A 17,900-nucleotide genomic window follows, 5' to 3' on the forward strand; every position below is an offset into this window, starting at 1 on the left:
TCTGGTCGTGACTAGTTACCACAGCCACAAAATCATAAGTATGGCTAAACTCCGCCTATTTCTAAAAAGTATCTTATTTAAATCATATTTTAAACCGAAACTTAACTACACTGCTAACCTTATGCCTTAACCTTAAATTAAGGGCAAAAAGCTCATTTTTGTTCATTCATTAATTTTTATGATACCCACTGCTCAGCACACAGTGCGGCCACCAGCTGTTTTGCCAGCTCCCGCCCATATTATCAAATGCGTTTATCATTGGTTGATTTTGATCCAGTGCCGAGGTACATACATTTGGATTGGTTTACATCGATGCCAATGAAATTATTTTGATAAAATCCAGGTGTTTTTTGTCAGCATGCTAGCTAAACTTGTGATGTACAATACATTGAGGACTTAAAATTGGTCTAAAATATGCTAAATTTGATTTAATGTATATAGAAACAACTTAAAACAGCTGAGCTAAAAATTGATTATTTTGCTTCTTCCGGGTCAAAGGTTGGAGTTCGAAAGGCGTAGCTGGAACAGTTTAAAAATGGCGGTGAGTCAACCATATCTTCCATAAACTTTTTTAAATCGTCGTAAACTATCTATTGACTATTGTATATTATTTACTTAGCGTTGGAAAATACGTGTCTCTTTCAATCCAGCAACAGTATTCTGGTAACTAGGAAGTGAGGGCAGAGTAGACATATTTGGGAGCGTGCTAATTAGATTGCATCGTGTTGTCAATGAAACCGACTAAGCAAAAAATGATCTATTGAAACCCCATTGGGACGTTGCAGATGACGAGAATATATTCAGCAAAACGTGCAACGTTAGACTACATAAGAACATTCCGTATAGACATAAAAAATTAAAAAACATAATCATCAAATAAACTCAAGTTGTCTGAGAATGATGGGCCGTCTACTACAAAAACCTAACAGGGCAGTTCATACAGTCTGCAGGAGGTTGTGGAATATTTGGTAGGCTTTTATACTGAACAAACATTTTAACGCAACATGTAAAGTGTTGGTCCCATGTTTCATGAGCTGAAATAAAATATCCCAGAAATGTTATATATGCTCAAAAATCTTATTTCTAAAATGTTGTGCACAATTGTTTTACATCCCTGTTAGCAGTGCTTGACTTGGGATGGAAGAAGTGCAGGAGCTGTCTTTTTCCAAATCGGTCCATTAGACTATGTTCACTGAAAATTCACAAATGACATTATGCTGGACATACCTGATTATTTACTGTTAACGGGTTATACAAATTTTCCATGACTTCTAACCAAATGTTCAATATTATTATTATAGCCTACATGAAAAAGTAAGTATTATTGGCACTGGAAAGCTGCTCTGTGTGATGTAGACATACCACCTTCTACAGTGGTTGTGCCCTTAAACAAGGCACTTAGTCCCCCACGTAGAGCTGCACTGTTAGTCACATGCTGTTAACATGTGGTCATGTCATGGGTGTGCAGGCTTTTTCAACATTACAACCAAATACTTTTGTCTTTATAAAATGATTCCCTCATTCAATTAAACAGGGGTCACATGGATACAGTAGGCTACTTCAAAGCAAGGTATCTAACTAGACATGTTTATATAAAAGGCTGAAATATGAATGTTTCTGGGGAGATCTATGGACAGCAAGTTATTTGTCAATTAGGCTACTCTTAAAAATATTCTAACGTTGTCGCAATTACATGGCTAATATTTAATAGAGGAGAATCCCAGCTTTCCAAATGTGCAGATGTATTTAGGCTCTACAGTGCCGGTGGAAAGGCAACAATGAAATTAATGCTTAGCTACAGTTAACTAGTAGCAGTTGTCTCGCTAGGTATGTTTTGAATTGGTGATCTAGTTAGTCTGTCGTTATTTTATACCTGCTTCTGCAATGTCGCTCTCTCTCCTCAGGCAACGGCCCACTCGCACTGGCACACGCAGCACCATAGACCTGCACTGAAGGGTCATTCCGATATTGGCTGATATGTAGTTGTTTAATTGATTGATCATTTTTAAAGTGTGCGTTCATGAATTACATTAACAATTATGAAACTAATTTCCATGACTTTTCGTGACCATACAAACCCTTATTTGACAATTTGGAACAATGCATCATGCTATTCAGGCTGGCACATTTTCAATCTGTGCAATCTCGAAAAGCCTACGGGCACACACAGATTCACAGATTAGAGGCAAATAAACTTGAACTAAGCGGAATCCAGAAATGAATACCCACTTTCCATTGCTATTCAATGAAGATTCCGCTTTGATCAACCTTTTTGCCTTGGTGTGTGCGTCTGGAGCCAGTGATGGGCTATTTTTGTTTTTTGTAGAGGAGCCGGTATGCAATTCCCCCAAAATTTGAAGTGTCGGTACAGCCTTCAAACAGCTCCTGCCCAAGTCAAGCACTGCCTGTTAAGGATCATTTCTCCTTTGCCAAGATATGCCACACCTGTTAGGTGGATGGATTATCAAGAAGTTGATTAAACCGCATGATCATTAGGGATGGCAGGGTAGCCTAGTGGTTAGAGTGTTGGACTAAAAACCGAAAGGTTGCAAGTTCGAATCCCCGAGCTGACAAAGTACAAATCTGTCGTTCTGCCCCTGAACAGGCAGTTAACCAACTGTTCCCAGGCCGTCATTGAAAATAAGAATTTGTTCTTAACTGACTTGCCTAGTAAAATAAAGGTAAAATAAAAATAAATTAAAAAGTACACAGCTGCACCTTGTGCTGGGGACAATAAAAGGCCACAATGACACAGATGACTCAGGTTTTGAGGGAGTGTGCAATTGGTAACAGCTGTTGCCAGAAAATTGAATGTTATCTCCCGGTACTAGCTACTCACTGTAAAATTATTATTGCAGATTTAATATACTAATATACTTGTTATTCAAACATTATTGAATTGATAAATAATCATTAGAAATGGTCAGGTTGACAATGTATGTAAGTCTTCATGTCTCTAACATGAAGGTCAAATACCTCTAAAATGAATAAATTACTCCTTTCCAATAAATATCGATGATCTTCTTCTGGTGACATGATGATCGATGCTTGGCTGCCAAATTATAATTATTATTAGATTTTTTTTTTAAATGTAATGAACCTTTTTCTAACTAGGCATGTCAGTTAAGAACAATTTCTTATTTACAATGGCGGACTACACTGGCCAAATCCAGACAACGCTGGGCCAATTGTTCGCCGCCCTATCGGACTCCCAATCACGGCCGTTTGTGATACAGCCTTGTTTCGAACCAGGGTGTCTGTAGTGACACCTCTAGCACTGAGATGCAGTGCCTTAGACCGCTGCGCCACTCGGGATCCCTGATTGACCCCCCCTGAGCTCTTATGTCCATAATGATGTCATCATGTACTAGGCTACCCGTACTGTATCTGCCAGTTGTTGGCTAGAGTGCACGTGCCAAGACCAGAGTGGGCACAATCACAATTTAATGCATTTATTTCTTTTCTAGTAGCCATGGGCCCTAAGTGACCGTTTATTTCGCTTATGCCTGGAACCGGCCCTGCATAAACTTATCCTAAACCACCTAATATATCGTCCACTATCTGTTCTATAGTTCTTACAAATTGAAAATAGGTGTCTTTCAATCTAGTTACAGTCTTCTGACCACTACTAGCGAGAGATGGAGTGGGTTGAAATCTTTGTTATAGCGTGAGGTTCAAACTCGGGATTGTTTCATCGCAGCACGCTAAATAAATATACTAAATGTTTTCCTTTCAGGACAGAAACCAGGACAGAAACAAGGAAGGAGAGAAGAAGAAGAAAGAGAGTATCTTTGACCTGTCAAAGTACATTGATAAACAAATCCGTGTGAAGTTTCAGGGAGGACGAGAGGGTAGGCCTAAATCACAGTTTTTACCTTTTTTGATCTAGCTATTGAAAAGAAAGTGAAGATAACATTTACTTAGTCCTCTTCATTACTATGTGAAAACATGCAGCCTTCACAACAGAACACTGACAAACTTTTGCCTGTGTGGAAATGCTGTTCCATGACTGGCCACAGTCCTCATCCTCTTCTCTAGTATTCTTCTTCTTGATTCCATTCAAGATAATAATCCAAATGTATTTGTCTCAGCCAGTGGAGTCCTGAAGGGGTTTGACCCCCTGTTGAACCTGGTATTGGACAGCACCATCGAGTACTTGCGGGGTATGTAGTAGAAACTAAATCTTGCTTGTATGACCTCATATCACTTCTACAGAAGTAAAAATGCACTGCTGGGTTTTTGAGGAGACTGATGCCCACAGACTTAAATGGAACACGTATGTGATGTAGCCCCTCAGTAAAATAAATTGACAATGAAACCAAGAGGTCATCCTTTGCCAATTGTATAAAGAAGGTTGTGTTGGGTCATTCATGGGGAAGTTGCACATACTGTCAATGACCTCTGGCCTGTTATGTCACTTCCTCCTTTTGTTTCCAGATCCTGACGACCAGTTCAAGTTGACTGAGGACACGCGGCAGCTGGGCCTGGTGGTTTGTAGAGGGACGTCCGTGGTGCTCATCTGTCCTCAGGACGGCATGGAAGCTATCCCCAACCCCTTCGTCCAGCAGCAGGACGGATAGTCGGCCAGTCTCATTCCTCTCGGATGACCTCACAGTAGTCCAATTCCTGGGGAGTATGTCAATTGTATTTCCTTGATTCCTCGCATCCTCTACTTGCCTCCTTCGCAAAATGCATTGGAGAAGATCCGAGGGTGGGGAATGTAAGATTTACTCCGTGCTTTGAGAAGGAGACAAGGAGGGAGGATGTGAGGATTCAATTAAATATAATTGAGATGAACTCCTATGCTCCCCTGTCCCATCTCCCCAAGGTGTACTTCATGTTTACAGCCCCACACGTCTTTGAGTCCCTATAATCAGGAAAATAATTTTGTTGTAATTTAATTGGTTTTGCCAACCTGAATATTGATCTAGCAGGGTATGTTGTGATAGCATGTATTTTGTTTATAACTGAAGAATAGTGATTTAAATGTTTGTTTTTGGTGGGGAAGTGTCTCTGACTGCAGATTTTTTGTTGTTGCTGTGATGGTAAACACTGAAAACGGTTTTATGACTTTTTACTACTGTTTTCCCAGTCAGGCCAGGATGGAAACGATATGGCATATTATGTTTTTACGTTCCAAATGTAATACATTGACTATTTTCTTTATTCGTGTGTTTTTGAATTGTCTTTGAGCCTCAATGGAACATAGGGCACAACTGGAGTAAATAATTGTGGTTAATGAAACAGACCCATACACATGCCAAGCAGTGGTGATTTTAGCATTTAAATCTTGGTGGGGCAAAAAAAATCAAGTGGGATGCATGCCAGCAAAGCCACAAGACTAAACATTAATTGCACTATAGCGGTGACAAACGGTGCCCACAAACTGTTAGGGCCTACATAAAGCTGTCCCAATATAAACAGACAATGAGAAGCTCTTACAATATTCAATGATTACATTTCTCTAAAACAGGTTATAGGCTATATGTGCACCACCAAGTTAGAACAGTAGGTGAAATTAAGAGGTGAAAATAGACATTGGTGAGGCACATTGAACACCGTTTAGGTCTTTGCGTGTCAAAAAAGATGCACATACGTCATAACACTTTGACGTGTTAAGTAAGCTTTTGATTTGACATGTCAAATAACACAATTCTATTATAGAATGCTGTGTGTGCTGAATTTGTACGTGCAAGCACCAGCACCATGAGTGATACAACACTGAGCCAATCACGGCGTAACGCTCCAGATTTTGCTGGCTCGCCCTACCACCACAGAAAGCACTGAGCTAGGCTGAAACATCTGCATTTTGGAGCTGTCTTACTCAAGAAAACAAAAAAGAGAACATGAGTGTATGCAGCTTTATTAACTGAATTATATATCATTTACATTGTTTGCAAACTGATATGTGACGTATTAATGCCAAATAACATATAAAACAGGCAAGCCCAAAAAATATTATTTATTTATTTGTTCTACAAATGTGGAGCTGCCCCACCTGCCCTGGATGACGGGTCGTCACTGATGCCAAGATGTCCAAGTTGTGGAAAAGATGTCATGTTTTAGTTGATGAAAATGTGACATGTTGCAATTGTGGTGGGAACCATGAAGCAACTACTTTGGAATGCCTGACAAGGGTGAAGGAGAATGAGGTGGCCAAAATCAGGGCTGTACAGAGTGTTTCATATGCAGCGGTTCTTAAAAGGGTTGAGGGTTCAAATGGTGTTCCAGAAGAGTCCATGGTGGTGGATAAGCCTTCACTGCAGACTGCAGGGGTTGTCTTTCACCAGCAGGACCCAGATATTTCAACGGTTAAGAAGGTGGACATTGTGGCCTTTATAGCTATGGTGATTAATGGCACTGCCATGGTGGAGAGAAGGTCCAGGTAAATAGATGTTATTGTGGGTGCGGTTCCTGGGATTGAAATATTTCTTGGCGAAGGAGTTGCATGGAGTATTGTCACAAGCCATATGGAGATTTGAAGGAAGAAGTGAGAGTTTGTTTTGTTTTTATCAATGTACTATTTTTATTTGGGTGGATTAGGTTAGTTTTCCCTATCCTGTATTGATTTTCTTTTTACCTTTGTAATATATTAAATCAAATCAAATTTTATTTGTCACATACACATGGTAAGCAGATGTTAATGCGAGTGTAGTGAAATGCTTGTGCTTCTAGTTCCGACAATGCAATAATAACCAACGAGTAATCTAACCTAACAATTCCACAACGGCATAGGCAGGATGTATAGAGTACAGTATATACATATGAGATGAGTAATGTAGGGTATGTAAACATATTAAGTGGCATTGTTAAAGTGGCTAGTGATACATTTTTACATCAATTTCCATTATTAAAGTGGCTGGAGTTGCGTCAGTATGTTGGCAGCAGCCACTCAATATTAGTGGTGACTGTTTAACAGTCTGATGGCCTTGAGATAGCTGTTTTTCAATCTCTCTGTCCCTGTTTTGATGCACCTGTACCGACCTTGCCTTCTGGATGATAGCGGGGTGAACAGGCAGTGGCTCGGGTGGTTGTTGTCCTTGATGATCTTTATGGCCTTCCTGTGATATCGGGTGGTGTAGGTGTCCTGGAGGGCAGGTAGTTTGCCCCCGGTGATGCGTTGTGCAGACCTGGAGAGCCTTACGGTTGTGGACGGAGCAGTTGCCATACCAGGCAGTGATACAGCCCGACAGGATGCTCTCGATTGTGCATCTGTAGAAGTTTGTGAGTGCTTTTGGTGACAAGCCAAATTTCTTCATCCTCCTGAGGTTGAAGAGGCGCTGCTGCGCCTTCTTCACAACGCTGTCTGTGTGGGTGGACCAATTCAGTTTGTCCGTGATGTGTACGCCGAGGAACTTAAAACGTACTACCCTCTCCACTACTGTCCCGTCGATGTGGATAGGGAGGTGCTCCCTCTGCTGTTTCCTGAAGTCCACAATCATCTCCTTTGTTTTGTTGACGTTGAGTGTGAGGTTATTTTCCTGACACCACACTCCGAGGGCCCTCACCTCCTTACTATAGTCCGTCTTGTCGTTGTTGGTAGTGTCGTCCGCAAACTTGATGATTGAGTTGGAGGCGTGCATGGCCACGCAGTCGTGGATGAACAGGGAGTACAGGAGAGGGCTCAGAACGCACCCTTGTGGGGTGCGTTCAGCGGGGTGGAGATGTTACCTACCCTCACCACCTGGGGGCGGCCCGTCAAATGGACAATGACATCAAGCATACTTCCAAAGTTGTGGCAAAATTACTTAAGTACAACAAAGACAAGGTATTGGAGTGGCCATCACCAAGCCCTGACCTCAATCCTATAGAACATTTGTGGGCAGAACTGAAAAAGCGTGTGCGAGCAAGGAGGCCTACAAACCTGACTCAGTTACACCAGCTCTGTCGGGAGAAATGGGTCAAAATTCACCCAACTTATTGTGGGAAGCTTGTGTACGGCTACCCAAAGCGTTTGACCCAAGTTAAACAATTTAAAGGCAATGATACCAAATACTAATTGAGTGTATGTAAACTTCTGACCCACTGGGAATGTGATGAAAGAAATAAAAGCTGAAATAAATCATTCTCTCCATTATTCATTTCACATTCTTAAAATAAAGTGGTGATCCTAACTGACCTAAGACAGGGAATTTTTACTAGGATTTCCATACATGTTTCATTTTAAACCATTTATCTTACAAAGGAGTTGTTTAATCTAACTGCTCAACTATTTATCTGTATTTCTCTTTGTTTTACTCTTTTTTCTAATCTTTACAGGAAAATGCCACGCCACTATCTGATGTGTGGAGACATTTCACTGCAGCTAATGTAGAAGGAAAAGCTTTGTACATTTGCAAATACTGTGCCAAATAATATGTGAAGAATGCAACAAAGATACAGAATCATCTGGCCAAGTGCATAAAGTTCCCTCAGCGCTCCCAACAAGTGTAACCGATGTGAAATGGCAAGCTCGTTAGCGGGGTGCTAATAGCGTTTCAATTGGTGACGCGTCACTCGCTCTGAGACCTTGAAGTAGTTGTTCCCCTTGCTCTGCAAGGGCCGCGGCTTTTGTGGAGTGATGGGTAACGATGCTCCAAGGGTGGCTTTTGTCGATGTGTGCAGAAGGTCCCTGGTTTGAGCCCAGGTAGGGGCGAGGAGAGGGATGGAAGCTATACTGTTACACAAGCAACCTCTGACAAAAGTCCTATTACTTCTATTCGAGGTGAAAATTATGAATCGGACACCTTATCGATAGAAACAGCTCATGGTCCTCCTGGAATCTGAAGTTGTTTTCACAAAATGGAGGAACGTACTCAGAGAAATGCTGATGAATGTCTTGCTCAAGCTGTGTATGCAACTGGTTCACATCTGATGCTCACATGCAATGTGTATTGGAAGAGATTTCTGAATGTTCTTAGCCCAGCATACACCCCTCCAACCAGGCAAGTATTATCTACTCATTTGCTGGATGCAGAGTTCAACAGAGTTCAAGCGAAGGTCAAGCAAATCATAGTGAAAGCAGACTGTATTGCAATCATCTCTGATGGGTGGTCAAATGTTCATGGGCAAGGAATAATTAACTATATCATCTTCACCCCTCAACCAGTATTCTCAAGAGCACAGACAACAGACACACCGATCTCTACATTACAAAGGAGCTGAAGGCAGTCATCAATGACCTTGGACCACAGAAGGTATTTGCGCTGGTGACAGACAATGCTGCGAACATGAAGGCTGCTTGGTCTAAAGTGGGGGTGTCCTAACCTCACATCACACCCATTGGCTGTGCTGCTCATGCATTGAATCTGCTCCTCAAGGACATCATGGCACTGAAAACAATGGATACACTCTACAAGAGAGCCAGGGAAATGGTTAGGTATGTGAAGGGTCATCAAGTTATAGCAGCAATCTACCTCACCAAGCAAAGTGAGAAGAATAAGAGCACCACATTGAAGTTTCCGAGCAACACCCGTTAGGGTGGTGTTGTCATCATGTTTGACAGTCTCCTGGAAGGGAAGGAGTCTCTCCAAGAAATGGCCATATCACAGTCTGCCGATATGGACAGCCCCATCAAGAGGATCCTCCTTGATGATGTATTTTGGGAGAGAGTGGTAAGCAGCCTGAAACTCCTGAAACCTATAGCAGTAGCCATTGCACGGATTGAGGGAGACAATGCCATCCTGTCTGATGTTCAGACTCTGCTTGCAGATGTAAGAGAAGAAATCCGTTCCTCCCTGCCCCATTCACTTTTTCTCCCAGCAGAGGATACTGCAGTTCTGAAATCCATCAAAAAGAGTGAAGACTTCTACCTGAATCCCACACACGCTGCAGCGTACATGTTGGACCCCAAGCGTGCTGGCAAAAGCATCCTGTCTGGTGCAGAGATAAACAAGGCCTGTGGTGTCATCACTACCGTGTCTCGCCACCTTGGAAGAGGGCAAGGTCTTGGCAGTCTGGCGAAGTACACTTCCAAGCAAGGGCTTTGGGATGGAGTTTAAATATGTCAGTCGTGCCAAGATATCTCATCAGCCACCTGGTGGAAGGAGCTTTGTGGATCTGAGGCTCTTTCCCCTGTTGCCTCCATCATCCTCCAAATCCCACCAACATCAGCCGCCTCAGAGCGCAACTGGTCCTTGTTTGGCAACACTCACACCAAAGCATGCAACAGGCTGACCAATACCAATAAAGGGTTGAAAAATTCATGGCCATCTGGGCAAATTTGAGGCTTTTTGAGCCTGACAACGAGCAAAGGCGGCTGACAACGAGACAACGAACCTCCTCATCAAAGTTGGAAAGTGACAGTGAAGATGAGGCCTCTGTCACACCCTGGCCTTAGTTATCTTTGTTTTCTTTATTATTTTGGTTAGGTCAGGGTGTGACATGGGGGATTTATATGTTTTGTCTTGTCTTGTGGTTTTGTATGCTTGTATGCCTTTCTAGGTCTATGTAAGTTTATGGTTGCCTAGATTGGTTCTTAATTAGAGGCAGGTGTTTATCGTTGTCTCTGATTGGGAACCATATTTAGGCAGCCATGTTTGTTACGGAGTCTAGTTGATAGGTAATCGACTAGCCGGACTGTTCCCCGGACTCCAGTCGTAGCTTTTCGTACAATGCACAAACAAGGCTATTGAACCTGACATTGGTGTCTGTCGTTATTCCTTTATCTAACATATCATACTGAAACAATGTTCTTTGGGTATTTTGTGGGTGATTGTTTCCTGTCTTTGTGTTCTCTGCACCAGTTAGGACTGTTTCAGGTTTTGCCACGTTTGTTGTTTTGTAATTGTGTTCATGTTGAGTTTCTCATATTAAAAACCATGAACTCTAACAACGCTGCATTTTGGTGGTCCTCCCCTTCGACGGAAGAAAACCGTTACAGAATCACCCACCAAAACAGGACCAAGCAGCGTGGTGACAGGCAGCGGCAGGAGGAGCAGCGATGTCAGGACTATTGGACTTGGGAGGAGATACTGGATGGAGATGGACCTTGGACGCAGCCGGGGGAATATCTCCGCCCCAAGGCAGAGCTGGAGGCAGCCAAAGCGGAGAGGCGGCGGTTTGAAGAGGCAGGGCTGGAAGCCCGAGAGTCATCCCCAAAAATGTCTTGGGGGAGGGGGGGGGGGGTAGCACACAGGGAGTATGGCGAAGCCAGGTAGGAGACCTGCGCCAACTTCCTGTGCTTACCGGAGAGTGAGAGAGACCGGGCAGGCACCGTGTTATGCTGTGGAGCGCACGGTGTCCCCAGTGTGGGTGCATAGCCCGGTGCGGTACATTCCAGCTCCTCGTATCGGCCGGGTTAGTGAGAGCATCGAGCTAGGTGCCATGAAGCCGGCTCTACGCATCTGGTCTCCAGTGCGTCTCCTTGGGCCGGCATACATGGCACCAGCCTTGCGCATGGTGTCCCCGGTTCGCCTGCACAGCCCAGTGTGGGCTATTCCACCTCGCCGCACTGGCAGGGCGACCGGGAGCATTCAACCAGGTAAGGTTGGGCAGGCTCGGTGCTCAAGAGCTCCAGTGCGCCTGCACAGTCTGGTCTATCCAGTGCCACCTACACGCACCAGCCCTCCGGTGGCAGCCCCCCGCACCAGGCTTCCTGTGCCTCTCCAGAGCCAAGTACTCCCTGTTCCTCCTCCCCGCACTCGCCCTGAGGTGCATGTCCTCGGCCCAGTACCACCAGCGCCGGAACCACGCACTAGGCCTACAGTGCGTCCCGCCTGTCCAGAGCTGCTAGAGTCTCCCGCCTGTCCAGAGCTGCTAGAGTCTCCCGCCTGTCCAGAGCTGCTAGAGTCTCCCGCCTGTCCAGAGCTGCTAGAGTCTCACACCTGTTCAGAGCTGTTAGTCTCCCGCCTGTCTGCAAAGAGCCGCCAGTCTGCAAGGAGCCGCCAGTCTGCAAGGAGCCGCCAGAGCCGCCAGTCAGCCAGGATCCGCCAGTCAGCCAGGATCCGCCATTCAGCCAGGATGCGCCAGAGCCGCCATTCAGCCAGGATCCTCCAGAACCGCCATTCAGCCAGGATCCGCCAGAGCCGCCAGTCAGCCAGGATCTGCCAGAGTCGTCAGCCAGTCCCGAGCTGCCCCTCAGTCCCGAGCTGCCCCTCAGGCCCGAGCTGCCCCTCAGTCCAGTGGGGCCATTTAGTAGGGTTGCCAATCCTAGGTCGGCGACAAGGGTCGCCGTTCCTAGGAAGAGACTAAAGCGGACAAAGACGATGGTGGAGTGGGGTCCACGTCCCGCGCCAGTGCCGCCACCGTGGACAGACGCCCACCCAGACCCTCCCCTATTGATTTAGGTGTGCGGCCAGGAGTCCGCACCTATAGGGGGGGTACTGTCACGGCCTGGCCTTAGTTATCTTTGTTTTCTTTATTATTTTGGTTAGGTCAGGGTGTGACATGGGGGATTTATGTGTTTGTCTTGTCTAGGGGTTTTGTATGTTTATGGGGGCTGTTTCCTTTCCAGGTGTTTATGTAAGTTTATGGTTGCCTAGATTGGTTCTCAATTAGCGGCAGGTGTTTATCGTCGTCTCTGATTGGCAACCATATTTAGGCAGCCATGTTCTTTGGGTATTTTGTGGGTGATTGTTTCCTGTCTTTGTGTTCTCTGCACCAGATAGGACTGTTTCGGTTTTTGACACGTTTGTTGTTTACTAATTGTGTTCATGTTGAGTTTCTCATATTAAAAACCATGAACTCTAACGACGCTGCATTTTGGTCCTCCTCTCCTTCGACGGAAGAAAACCGTTACAGCCTCAGAGTCTGATGTTCAAGAGCTGGACATTGAAGAGGTCCAGGGAGAAGACATGGAAGCCTGAAAGGAAGACAAGCAGAGCTTTAGTTTCTCGACTATATCATTTTACAGATGTTTGTTGAAAAAGTTTTTGGGAGATGTGATGCATCATTGGGATCATTCAGTATTCCCTTTCTTTTGTTGTTCAGTGAAATCATCCCATGTGAAGTGTCAATTCATTTAATTAAAGTTCAATTCGTAACTAAATATTTGTATTTCTATTGGAAGGATTTAATAATTTGTCATTATTTCTTCTTACAAGGTGAAAAGTTTATGTTTCTGTCTCCATATGATATGGTAAATATATTCAACCAAAAAATGCAACGTGAATGGTATTAATATGAATTTACATATATTTTAGTTAATTCCCATATATTCCTGTTAATTCCAAAATATTCCCACGGAAAGTGTCCACCTCTGAATATTCCCCAAAATGTGATTCTAGCCAGGACAACAACCTCTCTCGCAATGTGAGCAAACAGGCCCCGATTAACATCAACGGGGCTGTAGTGGTGTGGGTCGAGAGTTTCAAGTTCCTTGGTGTCCACATCACCAATGAACTATCATGGTCAAAACACACCAAGACAGTTGTGAAGAGGGCACGACAACACCTTTTCCACCTAAGGAGACTGAAAAGATTTGGCATGGGTCCCCAGATCCTCAAAAAGTTATACAGCTGCACCATTGAGAGCATCCTAACCGGTTGCATTACCGCCTGGTATGGCAACTGTTTGGCATCTGATCGTAAGGCGCTACAGAGGATAATGAGTTTGGCCCAGTACATCACTGGTGCCAAGCTTCCTGACATCCAGGACCTATATACTAGGTGGTGCCAAGTCATAGACTAGTTAATCTGGTACCGCACGGGAAGCGGTAACGGAGCATTAAGTCTAGGACCAAAAGGCTCCTTAACAGCTTCTACCCCCATGCCATAAGACTGCTGAACAACTAAACTAATCAAATTGCCACCTGGATTATTTACTTTGATCCCCCCCCCCGTTGTTTGTACACTGCTGCTACTCGCTGTTTATTATCTATGCATAGTCACTTTACAATTTACATTGATTAACCTGTACCCCCGCACATTGACATCGGTACCGGTCCCTCATGTATATAGCCTCGTTAATTGTTATGTACATTTATTGTGTTACTTTTTTAAAACTTTAGCTGCATTGTTGGTTAAGGGCTTGTAATTAAGCATTTCACAGTAAGGTCTACAACTGTGATTCTGGTTTTGCACTTGTCCTTATTTCAGTTTCAAGTTGATGCTTCTCAGTCTGTCTAGTAGCTATCTCATTCTGTCTCGTAGCTATCTCAGTCTGTCTAGTAGCTATCTCAGTCTGTCTAGTAGCTATCTCAGTCTGTCCAGTAGCTATCTCAGTCTGTCCAGTAGCCATCTCAGTCTGTCTAGTAGCTATCTCAGTCTGTCTAGTAGCTATCTCAGTCTGTCTAGTAGCTATCTCAGTCTGTCTAGTAGCTATCTCAGTCTGTCTAGTAGCTATCTCAGTCTGTCTCGCAGCTATCTCAGTCTGTTTAGTAGCTATCTCAGTCTGTTTAGCAGCTATCTCAGTCTGTCTAGTAGCTATCTCAGTCTTCGGTCACGCTGCTTTGTGTCATCACCCCAGACAAGAATGTATTCCATGATGTTTACGACACCTTCCAGACCTACCAAACGCTGGTCGAGATTAAGTCCAGCAGTGGTTTCACTTTTTCCACATCCATAAATGTTTCATTCTCTGGGTGTAAGGCACACAGGGCTTCAATAAGATGGCTGTTTCGTTTGTTAAATCTTGCTGACATTTCTCCCAGTACAGCATCCAGAATGCTGAAAAACAGTCTTTTGCACTCCCTGTCATTATCCTCTTCTTGCTGGCCCATTGTTGTTTCGACCACATATTCTTTCAGATTACTACTCACTACTCTTTGCCGTTTGCTTGGAGTGGGGGTGTCCGTGTGCTTGTATTTCTCCCATAACTCATCAAACTCACTGTCACATCGCAGTTTTTCCACAAAATTGTGGGCACTGCCAATGACTTGGATGCCAGTGTACAGATCAGTTGCTTCAACCTTAAGTAACTTATTAGGGGGATCGAGCAGGCGTGAACCATGAAGGCAATGAATCTGAAGCTCGGCTCGGAAACAGCTTTCAATAGGCCCACAGCCTCAGGTCGCACCTCTGTACCGTAGCAGGGGGTACTCTCGATTTCTCTGAGCAGATGGAAGAAGCTGTCCAGAGATTTTATAATGATACTCACCGTGGCCAGATGACCAGTCCATCGCTGCTCAAGCAGACGTTTCAGTTTTTCTCCTGTATATTGTGCAGCCACAGTTTGTTTCCTGAGAAACTTGTAAATGGAATTACGCACATTAAAAAAGTCATCCAATGCACCCTCAGAGGACATAGTGTGCACTATGACTAAATGCAGCTAGTGGTTAAAGCAATGCACATACGGCACTTCCCGATTCAGCTTGTCATGCACTACCTTTTGCATGCCCCCATGTTACCAGACATCACACTGGCGCCATCATAACATTGACTAAGAATCGTGTCGGTGCTAAGGCCAACATTTGTTAACTCTGACAGGACCGAGTTAGTCAGCGATGAAGCACCACATTCTTTACTCGTTGCCATTGACAGTAGCCGCTCACAAACACGGTTGTTTTCGCCCACTTAACGGAATACAATTTAAGTGTTCTCACACCCGGTTGGGTCTTTAGTCCCATACACTTTAAGTGTGTACCATGAATCACCTACTACCTCACTCATGTTTCGTTCTGGATGTTATGAGATGTGTATGTGGCATTGTGGGGAATTGTGCTTAAGGCAAGTTCTTTGTCTTTCCTGAGCGTATAATCTAACATTGCCAGGAATAGTCCACCGCCCCCTCCCCTCTTGCATCCAAAGTTCCCGAGAGGAAGCTCGTTAACAGCAAGAAATTCCACAATGTCCACAATCGACGCCAAATACATACGATTTCTTGCAAGCTGTGCAGAATTAACAGGTGTTGAAATCTCTGCTCCCTGTGAATTCCTTGCTTGTCTTTCTGTCCAAAGTAACATGCATTTCAAATGTTCTTTGCTTGATGTGTGCCTCCCCAGTCCCTTGTTGCTATCAATGGCATGCTGGCAGTTATTATATCTGTAAGGGTTTTCCCCCCTCTTCCTCTGAAGAGGTGTAGCAAGGATCGGACCAAGATGCGGCGTGGTAAGTGTCCATGTTTTTAATATGAAAAAAACTCAACATGAACACTAATACAAAAACGTGAACAAAACCGAAACAGTACCATGTGGCAAACAGACATGGAAACAAACACCCACAAACCAACAGTGAAACCCAGGCTACCTAAGTATGATTCTCAATCAGAGACAACTAACAACACCTGCCTCTGATTGAGAACCATACTAGGCCGAACACAGAAATAGAAAAACATAGATACACAAAACATAGACTGCCCACCCCAACTCACACACTGACCATACTAAATAAAGGCAAAACAAAGGAAAATACAGGTCAGAACGTGACAATATCCAGTTTGGGTGAATGCCTTATCGGTGTTAGCATTGGAGCCGATGTAACATTTTCGACAAGGATAGTAGAAAGCTGCATCTGCTTTGCAGGATTATTCCAGCCACTCTCTGCCTTTGAACCACACGCTACAAAATGCCCGTTTTCTCCCACAGTACAGGCAGGTTGGGTATTTCCCCAGATAAATCCACGCTGGCTCTTCATCACTGAGGCCGTCAGGCACTAACGGAGGCGTCGGTGCTTGTAATAACCTGGCAGTGCTGCTGCTAGGTTCGGTCTTGGCGGCTGCAGGCCCCTCCTCGGGTTGGTTACCTCCTATGTCACCAGGCTGCAAGATGGTTGACCTTTGCTGCTGGGCTCGACGGCTTGGCCTCTGTGATTAGCGTCAGCTCAGCGGCCTTGGCCTCTGTGGCAGGCTTCTCCCCCTCCTCGCCGCTTTGATCCAATGCTGCCATTGTGCCCTGGCGAAGTCACTTTCTAGTATCCACCACGCTATCAGCTACCTACCTAAAGGTTAACATTAGCTCAATTCCATCCAGCTGAGCGGTGAAACTTTTTTTTTCTTCGTAGTACGTAACTTTGAAAGTAAACCTAAACGGTCAAATTGACCTTGCCCTTCTACTGTGAAGGCCAACCAATTCTTTTTAACTGGTAAAATGTGTATGACGTACGTATGATGCATGCAAGGGAATCGCATGAATGAAGCATATACAACAAATCGGTTGGGCATGACGGAGGGGGCAGATTGTGGGACAGAATATGGATACAAAACTGAGGGGGCACAATATTCCAACTAAGGGGGCAATGCCCCCCTTTGCACCCTTGTGGCGCTGGGCCTGGTTATGAATACTCCTTCCTTTAATGAAAGCTGATTGAATTTCACTGATTATATCATCAAGGCCTTGTTTCAGCCTATTGACATAGACATGGGCTAGTAACTTATTGTCAGTTTCCAACAATGTGATTGGTCTCCAATTGTCCAGGTAAAGAGAGTCCTTCTTTGGTTTGGGTATAAGAACTATTACTCCCTGTCTCAAAGAAGGAGGTAAGATAGCATTAGCAATACCCTCTAATTTCAGGCCAAAAATGTTGATAGAATTCAGGAGACAACCTTTCCGGTCCAGGAGATTTACCTATAGGCATTTGTTTAATGGCTTGGTCCAACTCAGTAATATCTACATCAGAATCACAGTTTCTTAAACATTTCTTCTATAGGCTAAACAGAGTTATTAAAGGAATCAAAAAAGGAATCCAAGTTGCCTTCCCAAAGATGACATTGATATAGTGAACTGTAGAAAGTGTATTTTCTTATTAATCACTTCAAAATCATCAGATATAGTGTCATTTACATAAATGGATTAAATCCTATTCCTACTCTGCCTACTTTTCTCCAAATTAAAGAAATAAGATGGTTTTTTCTCACCTTTTTCAATCTATTTGGCCTTTGAATGGATGAAGGCATCATGTGCTTTATCGTTGTATATGTCGTTCACGTTGGCTTTTAGCAAGCTCTGGTTTTTCATTTTCATTTAAATCAAGTTTATTGCTCAGCCTGTTAATATCAACAATAATATCCATGAGCCTGATGAATCTTTTCCGAACAAGCATTTTACC

General features: G+C 44.0%; 1 protein-coding gene across 1 annotated transcript; it reads left to right on the forward strand.

The window, feature by feature from the left end:
- The first annotated feature begins 389 nt into the window (after positions 1–389).
- LOC124041626 (U6 snRNA-associated Sm-like protein LSm7) lies at positions 390–5,166 on the forward strand. Its single transcript, XM_046359423.1, has 4 exons — positions 390–541; positions 3,737–3,851; positions 4,092–4,163; positions 4,438–5,166. Exons 1-4 carry the CDS (start codon positions 536–538, stop codon positions 4,578–4,580), a joined length of 336 nt encoding a protein of 111 aa, XP_046215379.1. The 5' UTR covers positions 390–535; the 3' UTR covers positions 4,581–5,166.
- Positions 5,167–17,900: the final 12,734 nt, after the last annotated feature.

The sequence above is a fragment of the Oncorhynchus gorbuscha genome, linkage group LG08 (genome assembly GCF_021184085.1).
Source record: "Oncorhynchus gorbuscha isolate QuinsamMale2020 ecotype Even-year linkage group LG08, OgorEven_v1.0, whole genome shotgun sequence".
Classification (NCBI taxonomy): domain Eukaryota; kingdom Metazoa; phylum Chordata; class Actinopteri; order Salmoniformes; family Salmonidae; genus Oncorhynchus; species Oncorhynchus gorbuscha.